This window comes from Buteo buteo, chromosome 4, assembly GCF_964188355.1.
Source record: "Buteo buteo chromosome 4, bButBut1.hap1.1, whole genome shotgun sequence".
Taxonomy (NCBI): Eukaryota; Metazoa; Chordata; class Aves; order Accipitriformes; family Accipitridae; genus Buteo; species Buteo buteo.
The window spans coordinates 69937065-69950867 of NC_134174.1; the positions used below are offsets into that span (position 1 = coordinate 69937065).

At 43.3% G+C, this 13803-nt stretch overlaps 1 protein-coding gene across 1 annotated transcript in view; it reads left to right on the forward strand.

The window, feature by feature from the left end:
* INPP5A (inositol polyphosphate-5-phosphatase A) overlaps nucleotides 1-13803 on the forward strand; it is a 259357-nt gene that overhangs the window by 154706 nt on the left and 90848 nt on the right. Inside the window, exons 7-8 of the mRNA XM_075026659.1 lie at nucleotides 2023-2075; nucleotides 11080-11199. Of these exons, the coding sequence (XP_074882760.1) occupies nucleotides 2023-2075; nucleotides 11080-11199 (173 nt within the window). The remainder of the gene's footprint in view (nucleotides 1-2022; nucleotides 2076-11079; nucleotides 11200-13803) is intronic.

Genomic DNA, 13803 nt, shown 5'->3' on the forward strand with positions numbered 1-13803 from the left:
TGATCAGGAAACATCCCATTTAGATTTTGCGAGGCACTTCACTATCTCAGCAGTATTTAGGACTTCAAAATTTCATGAGCACTGTCTGTTCACAGTGAGGTGGGTAAATACATCAGGCAAGTCTCTTCTGAAGGTAGTGCCTTAGGAGAGGCTTAGGAGAGTGATACCCCTGAATGGGGGGGATGCTCTGCTACGGCTGGCGCTTTATTTGTAATAAGGAGTTGCAGTCTTTTGCTACAAAATCATTGGCATCATTATTTAGGCCTGTCTGTTGCAATATTCATTACCAGAGAACATTAGCCTAGCCCCACATTCATTGTTAACAGTGAATAAATAGGATGCAGAATCATGTCTTTTTGTGGGAGGTTGTAATTTATGGCAGCGTCTTAGGAGTGGTGCTGAAAAAATCCTTTTGCTGTATCATAAGTGCCGTATGTTGGCATGAGCTGATTTGTGGCTTTCTCGCAGACGTTGCAGTTTTGATAAATGTAATGTTTTACCATTATTTAAATTCCCCTTAACTTTTATAGAAATACTGGGTGGGTTGTCTCAGCAGGAGAAATAGCTTTCTAGCAGATCTCATTCATTTTAATTCGATGTAAATCTCTGATGACATTTTACAGTTCAGGTAGAATTACAAAGAAGCCAAGACATTTGTGCATAGGCAGTAAGAATTTGCTGGTTTAGGCCAGGCATAAATACAGTTGTAAAGCTTTCCTAATTGGTTATCTTTCATCTATAAACAACTACCAGGGCTTGTATTAATTTTGCACATAAGTTTATAACTGCTGCAGGACTGAAAATAAAATAACTCCAGGATTTCGCTGGGTAAAAAACTGGCTGGATGGACAAGCCCAGAGGGTTGTGGTGAATGGAGTTCAGTCCAGCTGGCGGCAGGTCACAAGTGGTGTTCCCTAGGGCTCAGTATTGGGGCCAGTTCTGTTTAATATCTTTATTAATGATCTGGACGAGACGATCGGGTGCACCCTCAGCAAGTTTGCAGATGACATCAAGTTGAGAGGGAGGGTTGATCTGCTCAAGGGTAGGGGGGCTCTACAGAGGGATCTGGACAGGCTGGATCAATGGGCCAAGGCCAATTGTATGAGGTTCAACAAGGCCGAGTGCTGGGTCCTGCACTTGGGTCACAACAACCCCATACAGGCTACAGGCTTGGGGAAGAGTGGCTGGAAAGCTGCCCAGCAGAGAAAGACCTGGGGGTGCTGATCAACAGCCAGCTCAATATGAGCCAGCAGTGTGCCCAGGTGGCCAAGAAGGCCAATAACATCCTGGCTTATATCAGAAATAGTGTGGCCAGCAGGACTAGGGCAGTAGTCGTCCCCCTGTACTTGGCACTGGTGAGGTGACACCTTGAGTCCTGTGTTCAGTTTTAGGCCCCTCACTACAGGAAGGACATTGAGGTGCTGGAGCGTGTCCAGAGAATGGCAACCAAGCTGGTGAGGGGCCTGGAGCACAAGTCTTAGGAGGAGCAGCTGAGGGAACTGAGGTTGTTTAGCCTGGAGAAAGGGAGGCTGAGGGGAGACCTTATTGCTCTCTACAACTACCTGAGAGGAGGGTGTAGCGAGGTGGGTACTGGTCTCTTCTCCCAAGTAACTAGTGATAGGACGAGAAGAAACGGCCTCAAGTTGCGCCCGGGGAAGTTTAGATTGAATATTAGGAAACATGTCTTCACCAAAAGGGTTGTCAGGCGTTGGAACAGGCTGCCCAGGGAAGTGGTGGAGTCACCATCCCTGGAGGTATTCAAAAAGCGCATAGACAAGGCACTTCAGGACATGGTTTAGTGGGCATGGTTGATGGTTGGACTCAATTATCTTAAAGGTCTTTTCCAACCTAAATGATTCTATGATTTATGAGACACACAATATATGTTTTCAAGTTGGTGTGTACTGCTTATTAGTTACAGCATATGGATGAACTTTGTTTTATTTTGTTCTCTGTATAAGTACGTTTCACTTTCACAGTAATCCTTTACTTAAGGTGACTGATTACTTGCTTATTTTCCAGTGCAAGTGGTCCAGAAAAGGTTTCATTCGAACAAGATGGTGTATTACTGATTGGTAAGTTGCATCTTTAAGTTATTTCTGATTATGTGTATATTATGTATGTTTTTGTTAACAACTGTTTCAAAGAAGGTGTTCATATGTATAGATTGGTCTATTCATAGAACAGATTGGTTCCAGAACAGTTGCTTTTCTTTATTATTTATTGAACACATAATGCTCAGTAAGTTGTAATGATGCATAACAAAATGTGATGTTAATATTCACGTGCATGTGCAGTTAGCATGGGATAATTCAGGTCATAAGCAACCTCTCAATCAAGCATGATCAAAAAAGCTTGATGTCTGTGACCAAGGCCACAGGAGTCACAATGTAGAAATAAAGGCATCCTTCCACGACTGCTCCCCATCACGCCTGATACAGCCAAGGCTCTACATTGTCTCACCCGCGTCAGATACCTGTTCCTGGGTGTATGCAGCCCTCACCTCTGGGATTTCTGAGGAAAGAGATTGTGTCTATAAACTCTTTAAGCCAGCCCTTTAAGCCCAGTCCAGTTTCCACTGAAGTCAGTGGAGGGACCCTACCTTTAAGGAATGCAGCTTTTTAAAACCAGTTCCCACTATATTACTTTTGCTGGAACAGAACTTTTTATTTGTCGTATTCAGGTCAGGATTCCCATTTTAAACCCAAGGCATGGTCCTGTTCTCTGTGAGGTTGCTTATTTTCATCCTAGAGTAGAATAAAGCACCTGGCAGCCCATCACTCACTTGTAGGGTTTGATGGAGGGGCAGCAGAGAGCAGGCAGCACACCTCTTACCTGTGCATTCATAGACTGCTGAGGAAACATCCCACCAAGCAAGGCATAGTTAAGTTCAGTGTAACCTGCCTGTCATCAAAGCAGAGAGAGTTCCTCATAAGATGTGCTGTGAAAATCTACAGAAGAAACAAACATTTTTTGCTCTTGGGATCATCCAACAGCCTAAAGAGGTGGGGGCTGGGGGGAGCAGACAACTATACGAAAATAGAAGTTGAACATCATTTTGGTGTTACACGCTAGATCACTGTCTTTGGAAGAAGCAGTGCTAACTAGTGTTGACAAGAGGTGTATCTCATAACTGAAGCTATTATTGTTTGAAAATGCAATCTTTAATAACAATAATAGTAGTAATACATAAGAAGTAGTGTATGTTGGGGGGAGCAGCTGATTGTGCAAAACACTACACCTGAGAGAGCTTTAAAATTTTCTTGGTTTTAACACAAGGAGAGCTCAATAAACCAACAGATGGTTCAGATTTCTCTAGTCCTACCTGGAAATCTGACCATGCTTTTTTACCATTTAGTCATAGTTTTGGTCTTTACTGCTTATTTATGTTAATAGTCACCTAAATGTATGTGAATGTTCAACACTTCTCCCTTCCTCCTCTGGTTGTTTCACATCTTAAATTTGTAAGTTTGATTTTAAAGTCTGATGAATGTTGACACAGGCTGACTTCTGAGTGCTGAACAGTGTTCTTGCTTATTTGCGTAAGCATGTTTATTAGATTAAGCAAACAGTTTGTGAAAAATTAAAAAGCAGCAGGTTTTCTCCTTTTACAGACTTTTGACCCAGAAATCAGGCAGGCAGCTATGGGATAATGTAGGTTCTTGTTAATTTTTTCCAGATCCATATGACATGGCATGGCATGTGATTCCATCAGTAGAGATCTGCAGAAGTGGGTATTTAGCACCAATTGCTAATCTGGCCTTTCCTCTTATATCATGACTTTTCCAGGTTCTGTCTCTCCTATCCTCTTGGACTTCTTCTTTGCAGAAAAAATAATGTGAATTTATTTTTAGGCCTTTCCAAGAAAAAAAATGTTCTTCAGAGAGAAATTTAAAGGAAATGTTTTCTTGCAGGTTGATACTAAAAAAAGGATGGTTCTTGGAAGGAGCAGTCTGTAGCTAGGTGTTCTGATCAGATAATATACTATCCTTATGTTTCCTATGGGTATATTGGGAAGTAAGAGTGTGGAAGCTTACAGCTTTTTCTGATCTGTAATGAGGTGAGCTATGGTGGTGGTTTTGTGTGTGGAATAGCCTGCAGTTATGATCCACATGATCTAACAAGATCTCAAATGTTTCTAATGAGAAGTTAAAGGGACAAGTTACTGTGAACAATTTCTGGAGACTGAAAGTGAGACCTAATTAGGTCTAAGTTCATAATGTGGCTGTTCATGGGATGGTTAAGTGTTTAAACCCAGACTGTGTGCATATGAACAAAGTTCTGTCGATTTTCATAATCACGACACTTGATTTATACATTTTTACATGCTAATAGTTCAATAAAAATATAGACAGGATACTTGTTGTTAATACTCCTCTGTGAATCCTTGAAGGGAACTATTAATTTTCCCTGCCTAGGAAAACGTCATTATAGAATGTGCCTCGTGCCAAAAACAGAGGGCTTCCAAATATCAAAAAAAGTGACCTTAAAAGATTTCAGAGAGCTGTCCTCTTTTTCCTCCTCCGTGATTCAGTGATCTGCCCCAGTTGAGTTCCTCTGTGAATCCAGATTTTTCACATCCATTATTCTTCATTAGCTTATCTTCAGTGTGAACAGAGAATTAAGGAATCTTGGGGCACTCAGAGATTTCATTTTAAGAAAAAATGAAAGAGTGCTACGTAACTACATAACTATGCACTTCTTTCTTGCCTTTTGGGTTTTTTAAGTATCTTGAATATATGGGGGTGGTGGTGTGGTGTGGTATTTATATCTGTTCCTCTGTTCCAATAGTTCTTAGTGTTACAATTGTGTTAATAGGTGCAAGATGGTGCCCTGAATACGTTACAGTCTTAAATACAGTTTACATATATAGTTTATATTTGGTAGAGAGGATGGAGTAGAGAATATGTTTATAAACTGTAGGTATGGCACCATCCTGGGAATGTTTGCAAGTACATCAGAGGTCAGAATAAGCAATCAAAATTGTTTCAATATTTTAGAGAAGGTAGGATTGCAAGATGAAAGTCAGGGAAGTGCAAAACATTGCACTTTGAGAGGAGAATTCAAAAGCACAAATACAATATTGGGAATAACTGACTCATTACCCATACTGTAGAAAAGGATCAAGGAGAAGAAATTGAACATGGTTCATTATTATCTTACTGAGATGTGTTAATAGATACGTCTTGTGAAGGACATGAAGAGGGGAAAGTATGGTAATTATTTAATTGAGTGCTGCCAAGGCCTTTGATAGAGTACTCTGTCTTGTTTTGAGTGCTGTGCTTTAGGTAAGCTGGAAAAAGAACAGGAGAGTCAAGAATGGTAGGAGTATTTGAGTAGGAGTTGAAAAAATTTGGCTTGCCACATCTGGGAGACTGGTTGCTGTTTATCTCCCCTGCAGAAAGGGCAGAAGGAAATCAGTTTCATTTGCAGGAAAACAGGTAATATGATGAAAGTTTCAGTTTAAGGATAGGGAAATTGTAGGTGGAAGGTCCTTCATTAGCAAGTGATAAGAATGAGTAGTTGTTAGGCAGATGGGGATGGTTTATAGATACCTTTACACAGGAGGTACGTTTGTGACATGAGGTCTCTCCCTGTCCTACAGGAATTCTTTCTGTCCTTCAGGCAGACAGGAATGGACATCTTAAGCCATCATCTCCAGATTATGTTTTGTAGTTATGTACTAATTATATATCTTAATACGGAGGTTAGTAGGACTGCTTTATCATCACTGTGAGCTCATTCAGCAAGATACACTGTTCCCTGTAGCCAAAAAACCCCCACCAGTATCTTTGGAAGAGGCCTTTGTGCCGGCTGCTTGGTGACCTCTGTATCTTTATCATGCATTTGCTGTTTTGACTGCCATTACTTGCTGTGTCCAAATCTGTTCCCTGACTCCATCATGATCTGGGGAATCTCCCTGTGTACAGCTTGGGGTTTCTGCTTTGTACCTCTTGCTGCTGAAGTCTGTTCCCATGTTCTCGCTGGCAGGCTGCAAACTCCTTTTTGAGCATGAAGTATGTTTGCCTTCTCTGTTGTTTTTTATCTCCACACTGAATTCTCATGCAAGAGATGTCTGTGCACAGCACTAGTAATGCAAAGTCAGTATGATTTAGCCATTTGTTCGAATTGAAAATGTTTGGCTCCCATAAAGGGTAAAACTGTTTTTCAAATCTGAAATCCCAGGCAAGGTAATACAGTCAGATGGTGGGGCTGAGCTGTGGTTCACCTCACAAAGGGGACTGAAAACTCACTAAATGGACCTTTCATTAGCAGTAAGGCCAAGGGAGAAGGAAGATACTGCGAGGACATTCAGTGAATTTATCTGTGAAGAGGCAGCTTGAAATCCATAGATGGCTCTGGGCTAAGCCCAAATGGTGTTCATCAGTGAAGCAGAGAAATTAAAACGTGTTCTATTGCTCTATCTAGTAGCATCTCTGCATTTAGCTTATCCTAAGGTGGGGAACACGTGGTTTTGGAGCCCTTTGCAAAATCATCAGTATGCATCTGCAAGTACTACTGAAGATAAGAGTTGCCAAAAGAGGTATAGCCACAAAAGACACAGTGCCTGGAAGACCAGTGCTTGACTGAGGAGCATCTCTGTGGCCATCAGCATTATTTCAGGGGGTCTCAGACAGGAGAACTAATAACCCACATGTCTGTGAAGGGGAGCTGACAGAGATCCTTTGTCCATGGAGTATGCCTGAGCTGCCAAGGACAGGAACAGTACTGAAGCATACTTGGACAGAGAGCTTAAAACGGGTCTAGTATGACCACCCCCATCCTGCCTAAAAATGTCAGCAAGACTGGACTTTTATTAGAGCTGTGGCAGTTTCATTTTGCCTCCGTTCTTCCCATAACGTCTTTTCTCATTTAAGTGCTGACTGCTTTCAATCAGCTACAACCAAATTTTGCCAGCATTTTTTCTGAATGTGAGAATAAAGCATTTTAAATAGCCTTCTTTCTTACAACAATCCTCTAGGACAGATTTACCTCTACTCTGGTATGTAATTTCTGTTTCTTCATAGTTTAAAAGAAGTTTAAAGCAATCTATTCCATTATAGCCAGGAAATTTTTTACCCTTGTCAGTCCAATGCTAGTGTAATAATTATTATTAGTGTTTGTGGAACCTACCCAAAATGTATTTTTTGAAACACTAACCAAAAGTGTACCCTCAAAGTGAAGTGCAACAGCTTTTTTGGCACATAGCAGTATTATGCGTGTAGGAGCTAATGGGGCACACCACTTTCTGCAGGTGCTGGAGGGACATCCTTTCCAAAACAACATTGTCAATGCTCTCCCTTAAGTGTCCCTTTTGGAGCTTCATAGGAGACATCTTTCCTTCAGTTCCTCAATGCAGTATGCAGGAATTCCTGCATATACTGGTTTGTTTGAGGGGGTTTTGTTTGAGGGGGGGTGGTGTTGCTAAATCTGTGTGAAGAGATTCTGTGTTTTCTGGTTTCATTGTGACTTGCCATGTCCCATCACCAAAAGAGCTTAATAGCAAAGCACTGAGACAATAGAGTTTTTAAAAATGCAGACCAGGTCTCTAGGACACGAAAAGCCACAAGCAGAGCAAATATAAAGCAGAATGCCAGCTTGGCCATGACAGCTGGGTAGCTTTATGTTTGCCACTCAGATGCATCCTGTCTGCCTGCTGTGGGAAACCAGAGTTCAGAAAGACAGCTTGCCTTCCAGGTGACCTAGACCGCTAGCAGTGACACCTCGTATGTGATTAACGTAGGTGACAATAGGAAATTCCTCTGTCTGGGCATGTTTATAACAGAAAATGCCTTCTGTGTGAAGGTTTTCTGCCACAGTGAAGAGGGGATTGTGTGAAGTGATTTAAGGTACAAGAATATAGTTGCATACAGGTACATTGTAAGGCTAGCAGTATTATTATTGTTAAAAATACTGTTACCAGTCAAAATCAACCAAGTGTTGTGCAGTCTCATAGTAAATTCCGGTCCCTGTGTCAAGGAACTTATGCACTAACACTGAATAGGATGTAGTTATAAATAGCTGTCACAACAAATGGACGGGAAGATAGGGTGGATACATAGTGATCACAGGAAGTCATGGACCTGCTAGAGCTGGTCCAGAGGAGGGTCCGAGGGCTGGAACACCTTTACTGTGAAGAAAGGCTGAGAGAGTTGGGGTTGTTCAGCCTGGAGAAGAGAAGGCTCTGAGGAGACCTAATTGTGACCTTTCAGTATAGAAAGAGGTCTTACAAGAAAGATGGAAACTTTTGCTGAGGCCTGTAGTGACAGGACAAGGGGCAATGGTTTTAAAATGAAAGAGGGTAGATTAAGATTGGACATGAGGGGATTTTTTACGATGGAGGTAGTGAGGCACTGGAGCAGGTTGCCCAGAGAGGTTGTGGCTCCCCATCCCTGGAAGTGTTCAAGGCCAGGTTGGATGGGGCTTGGAGCAACCTGGTCTAGGGGAAGGTGTCCCTGCCCATGGCAGGGGGTTGGACTAGATATCTTTAAAGGTCCCTTCCAACCCAAAATATTCTGTGATTCTATAATTCAGCTTTCATGCAGGGGGGCAAAAGAAGTTATTTCTGTTTCACAGGGGTTTGAAGCTGGTTTCATTGATTAAGAAGGAACTTCCAGAATATCCCTATTTCTCTTGTCCTCAACCAAACCAAAATCCATAGATTTTCCATAGAAGTATTACGATTCTTTCAGAAATCTCTTCTGTCAGTCTCTTTGGCCATCCCACAAGGCAGACACTGAGCACTGTAACAGCAGTCCTCAACCCCTGTGTTTTCCTCCTGGAGGGCAGAGCTCCCAAAGCCGAGACAGCATTTACCCTTTGGAGTTATTTCCTTCTAGAGTGCACTACCAGTACTTGATCAGAGATGCCAGTGCAATGGCCTTTGGCTGAGCCAGCCTGCAGCCAGGTGAAGGGACTGCTCTCTGACTCCCTGCCTTGCTGCAAAGGATGAGTTAATAATACTCCTATCTTTCGGGTTAGGAAGCAAAGCTGTGAAATTTTACAAATTTTACTGATTTTCTGAGCCTAGCTCCTCATCCGAGTCCTGTGAGGAGCAGCTGAGGGAACGGAGGTTGTTTAGCCCGGAGAAGAGGAAGCTGAGGGGAGACCTTATCGCTCTCTACAACTACCTGAAAGGAGGTCATAGCGAGGTGGGGGTCGGTCTCTTCTCCCAAGTAACAAGTGACAGGACGAGAGGAAATGGCCTCAAGTTGCACCCGGGGAAGTTTAGGTTGGATATTAGGAAACATGTCTTCACCAAAGGGTTGTCAAGCATTGGAACAGGTTGCCCAGGGAAGCAGTTGAGTCACCATCCCTGGAGGTATTTAAAATACGCACTTAGGCACATGGTTTAGTGGTGGACTTGGCAGCGTTAGGCTTACAGTTGAACTCAATGATCTTAAAGGTCTTTTGCAGCCTAAAGGATTTGTCGTGGTTTAACGCCAGCCAGCAGCTAAGCACCACGCAGCCGCTCTATCACTCTCATCCCCAGCTGGACAGAGGAGAGAAAATATAACAAAAGGCTCATGGGTTGAGGTAAGGGCAGGGAGAGATCACTCAACCAGTTACAGGCAAAACAGACTTGACTTGGGGAAAATTAATTTATTGCTAATCAAACTAGAGCAGGGTAATGAGAAATTAAACCATAAAACACCTTCCTCCCACCCCTCCCTTCTTCCCAGGCAGAGCTTCACTCCCACATTCTGTACCTAGCCCCCACAACAGCACAGGTGGACAGGGAATGGGCGTTAGGGTCAGTTCATCACACCTTGTCTCTGCCGTTCCTTCTCAGGAGGAGGACTCCTCACTCTTCCCCTGCTCCAGCATGGGATCTCTCCCACAGAAGACACTTCTCCATGAACTTCTCCAACATGGGTCCTTCCCACGGGCTGCAGTTCTTCATGAACTGCTCCAGCTTGGTTCCCTTCCACGTGGTGCAGTCCTCCAGGCACAGACTGCTCCAGCATGGGTCCCTGCGGGGTCACAAGTCCTGCCAGCAAACCTGCTCCAGCGTGGGCTCCTCTCTCCACAGGGCCACAGGTCCTGCCAGGAGCCTGCTCCGGCTTGGGGTCCTCCCCAGGCTGCAGGTAGATATCTGCTCCCCCATGGACCTCCCTGGGCTGCAGGGGGACAGCCTGCCTCACCATGGTCTTCCCCACGGGCTGCAGGGGAATCTGCTCCGGCGCCTGGAGCACCTCCTCCCCCTCCTTCTGCACTGCCCTGGGGGTCTGCAGGGCTGTTTCTCTCACATGTTCTCGCTCCTCTTTCTGGCTGCAGTTGCCATTGCGCAGGGCTTTTTTTTCCCTTCTTAAATCTGTTCTCCCGGAGGCACTACCACCATCGCTGATGGGCACGGCCTTGGCCAGCAGCAGGTCCGTCTTGGAGCCGACTGGCATTGGCTCCATGGGACATGGGGGAAGCTTCTAGCAGCTTCTCACAGGAGCCACCCCTGTAACCCCCCCACTACCAAAACCTTGCCACGCAAACCCAGTACACCTTCAATACCATACAAACCCTCTGATTCTGCAGGCACAGTCTGAGTTAAACAGTCCTTTTCCCAACTGGAAGTGGTGTGCAGATTGACCACTATTATCTTGGCATTCTCCACACAGGGGCAGATAAGGACATTAGCCTTTAATGTCAGTAAAATTCTCCTGTCAATAGTTTTGCATTTTGTTTATTGCAAAACCACAGTTCTACTACGTATTTAGCTACAGCTTTATAAACTTGAAGTTGTTTGTTTACACATTCAATTTTGTTTTAAAAATATGTTAGTGAGAGGGTACTGCTTGATTTCTGTGAATTGTAACTGACAAATAGCTTTTTATTTTCATATTATGCATATTTTAAGCAAAAGCCTAGATGCAGTCTTGCCTGTGGATGAGTTGTCGTAAGTTTGATGGTAGTCTTTGACAATTTTCTGATAATGATAGCTTAATTTGCACAATCTGTGTGAGTGAATATTAAGGTAACATAAGAGAATACAGTAAGTGTTAACTATGTTGAATGCTTTGCTGATGCAACAAATGTTTTTTCTTTTATCCTGAATCATTTTATTTTTTTCCTTTTTTGTCATAGTGCCTTTGACTTGGTAAACATTCATCTTTTCCATGATGCTTCCAATTTAATTGCTTGGGAAACAAGCCCATCGGTTTACTCAGGAATACGGCATAAGGCTCTTGGCTATGTACTTGATAGGTATGTATTAGCCTTTACTAGCCTCTTTCAATTTTCTGTGTTCATAAGCAGCATATAAAAGATGTTTCAAAAGGCACGCTCAGAAATGTAGAGGTTTTTATTCTGTGAACTGAAAATGGTCACTTCTTACCAGAGTTTTCTAGGCAGTGCCAATTACAGATCGGTTTATGACGCTTACTCTTTTGAGCTAAATTACTGAGATTGGAGAATCTCTCTGAAGTCACCAGAACTTGCAGAGAGTAGAAAGCAGGTTTATTTTTTAAATATGTTAGTTAGAGCAGCTCCTTTTTAGTCTGCGTGGAGTCTAAAAAAGCTGCCATTCAAGTATGTTTTCAGTTGCAGAATGATAGAATAATTCCTGTAGGAAGGGACCTCTGGGAGCCTCTTGTTCATCCTCCAGCTCAGAGCAGGGCTAACTTCAACATCAGATCAGGTGGTTCCAGGCTTATCCAACTGAGCTTTGAAAAGCTCCACACAGTGATTTGCAGCTTCTCTGGGCCATCCATTACTGTGTTTGACTACCCTCATTATGAAACTTTTTCTCCCTAAGATCCAGTCAGAATTTACCTCAGAGCAGTTTGTGTCCATCACCCCTCATCTTTTGGTGTGCATTGCTGAGAATAGTCTGGCTCTGCCTTTTCAGTAGCTACCAAATAGATAAAGCCAGCAACAAAATCCTCCCATAGCCATCTTTTCTGTAAACTGAACAAATCCAGCTCTTTCAGCCTCTCCTCATAAGTCACGAGCTCCAACCCCCTCAACATTAAACCCTGTGGTGTTTTAATCTCAATGCTAGCTGAGTGCAGTAGGCAGCTAATCTTTTTCACACAGCAACACAGCATTTGTGTGCAGTCATCGCTGTTATTAATAACATCATGGTTTATAATGGTGTTACAGAGTTGATTCATCTGATGGGTGGTACAATACAGAGGATAGTCCCAAAAATACCCAAGAATTTACAGCTGCCCTAATTAGCAGTTATAAAGACAGAAAAAAAGACAGCTTTTTCTTGAGTAAGAAAAGATTATCTCTGCATGGGCATACGTGTATTGGCAAAGTAAATAGGTATTTCTCTTACAAGGTACAGCCTGACTTCATGTTTGCCTGAGAAATAGAGCTTTAAAGTGTCTCTTCAAAGCAGCCGTGGCATACACTGCCATATGTGGCATGAGATTGTGCTTAAAACAAACTGCTTATGCTGGAAAAAATAAAATTAGAGCACTTTATATCCTGTTTTCCTGCCCCAATCCCTGGTGTCTCGCGGCCTGCAGTGGTGGGCAGTGTGCCGGGGCTGCCTTCGACAGCGGTGCTGCAGGTGCCGGCGCGTGCCAGGCTCCAAGAGCTCTCTGCCACGAGACCCAGGCGAGTGCGGGACTGCTGCTGCCCTTCCCTGTAGTGAAGCTTGGACAAGGGTTGCTTGGCTGGTCTTGCTGTGGGGCACCAAGTGCTGCAGCGTGAGAAGTTCCATCCCAACCGGTAGGTGCTGAGCCCTGTCCTACTGCCCAGCACGGACCGCCGGTAGGTGCCACATTGGTGACAAGGGATAGCGTGTTGTGGCTAGCTGAGGGGAGGAGAGCAAGTGCCTGGGACTCATGGGGAGTCATTGCTCAACACAATTTAGACCGTGGTCAAGGGAGCTGAGAGGAAGGATGGGTTCGATGTGTCTTTTCCTGCTGGCATTTGCTTGCAGCCTTCCCCATGTATGGCAAATGGAGTGAGGAGTTCCCCACAGTCAAGTAACTGTTTACTCTCATGAGTCTCTCTGGCAGCAACCTAGAAGTTAAAGACACTCCTGAACCAAATTAAGTTATGCATTGAAAAATATCTTTGTGTATGCAGTGTTGTTATTTTTCCCTATGTAGATTTTCACTGAAAAAGGTTCTGAAGTGTGGAATGGAGTATAAATACCTTTTCAATCACATTCTATCCAAAGTTTTATCTTATTTAAAGACAGGCAGATATTTTAGCAAAAGAAACTTTTTTTTCCACTATGTATAAAGTGCTTTCCCTGTGCACCCCAGCAGCGGGCTAAGTAGGAATTTCTCCAAAATAAGCATTTATTTTCAGTTTTGGGGGTAATACAAGGATGAAGAGGAAAAATCCAGTGTGTCTTCTCTTGTGTCACTTGTAAAACCTCTTCACATCATCAGAAAACACTGGAGGCGCTTGGAAGATTTGCAAATAGGTAGCATGCAGTGGTTTATAAAAGATCCCTTATTCAAGGGGCAGAGGTGCAGTAAAATCAGGATCTACTCTCAGTGCAGTTTGAGACACAGATTTTTGAGTACTCCTACATAGAGCAGTGTGGGAAAGGCCTATTTTTATTTCATTTTTTTCTTGGCTCCATTGGTCTTCTCTCCTTTTCTTATGCTTTGCATGAGGGAACTTTAGCAAACCTGTATAAACCTTTTGCATTATTTATTGCACACTTGTTTACAGCATACAGTGTGCTTCATTAGCTAATTTTGGCTTTGGACCTCCCACGATGCCCTGCCAAGGGTAAGGTAATAAGACTGTAGTATTAGTGTCAGCTGTGGGTCAGAGATGTCATGATGGTATATCATTAAAATGTGACACTGCCAAAAACTGCCCCAACTCTCCTGT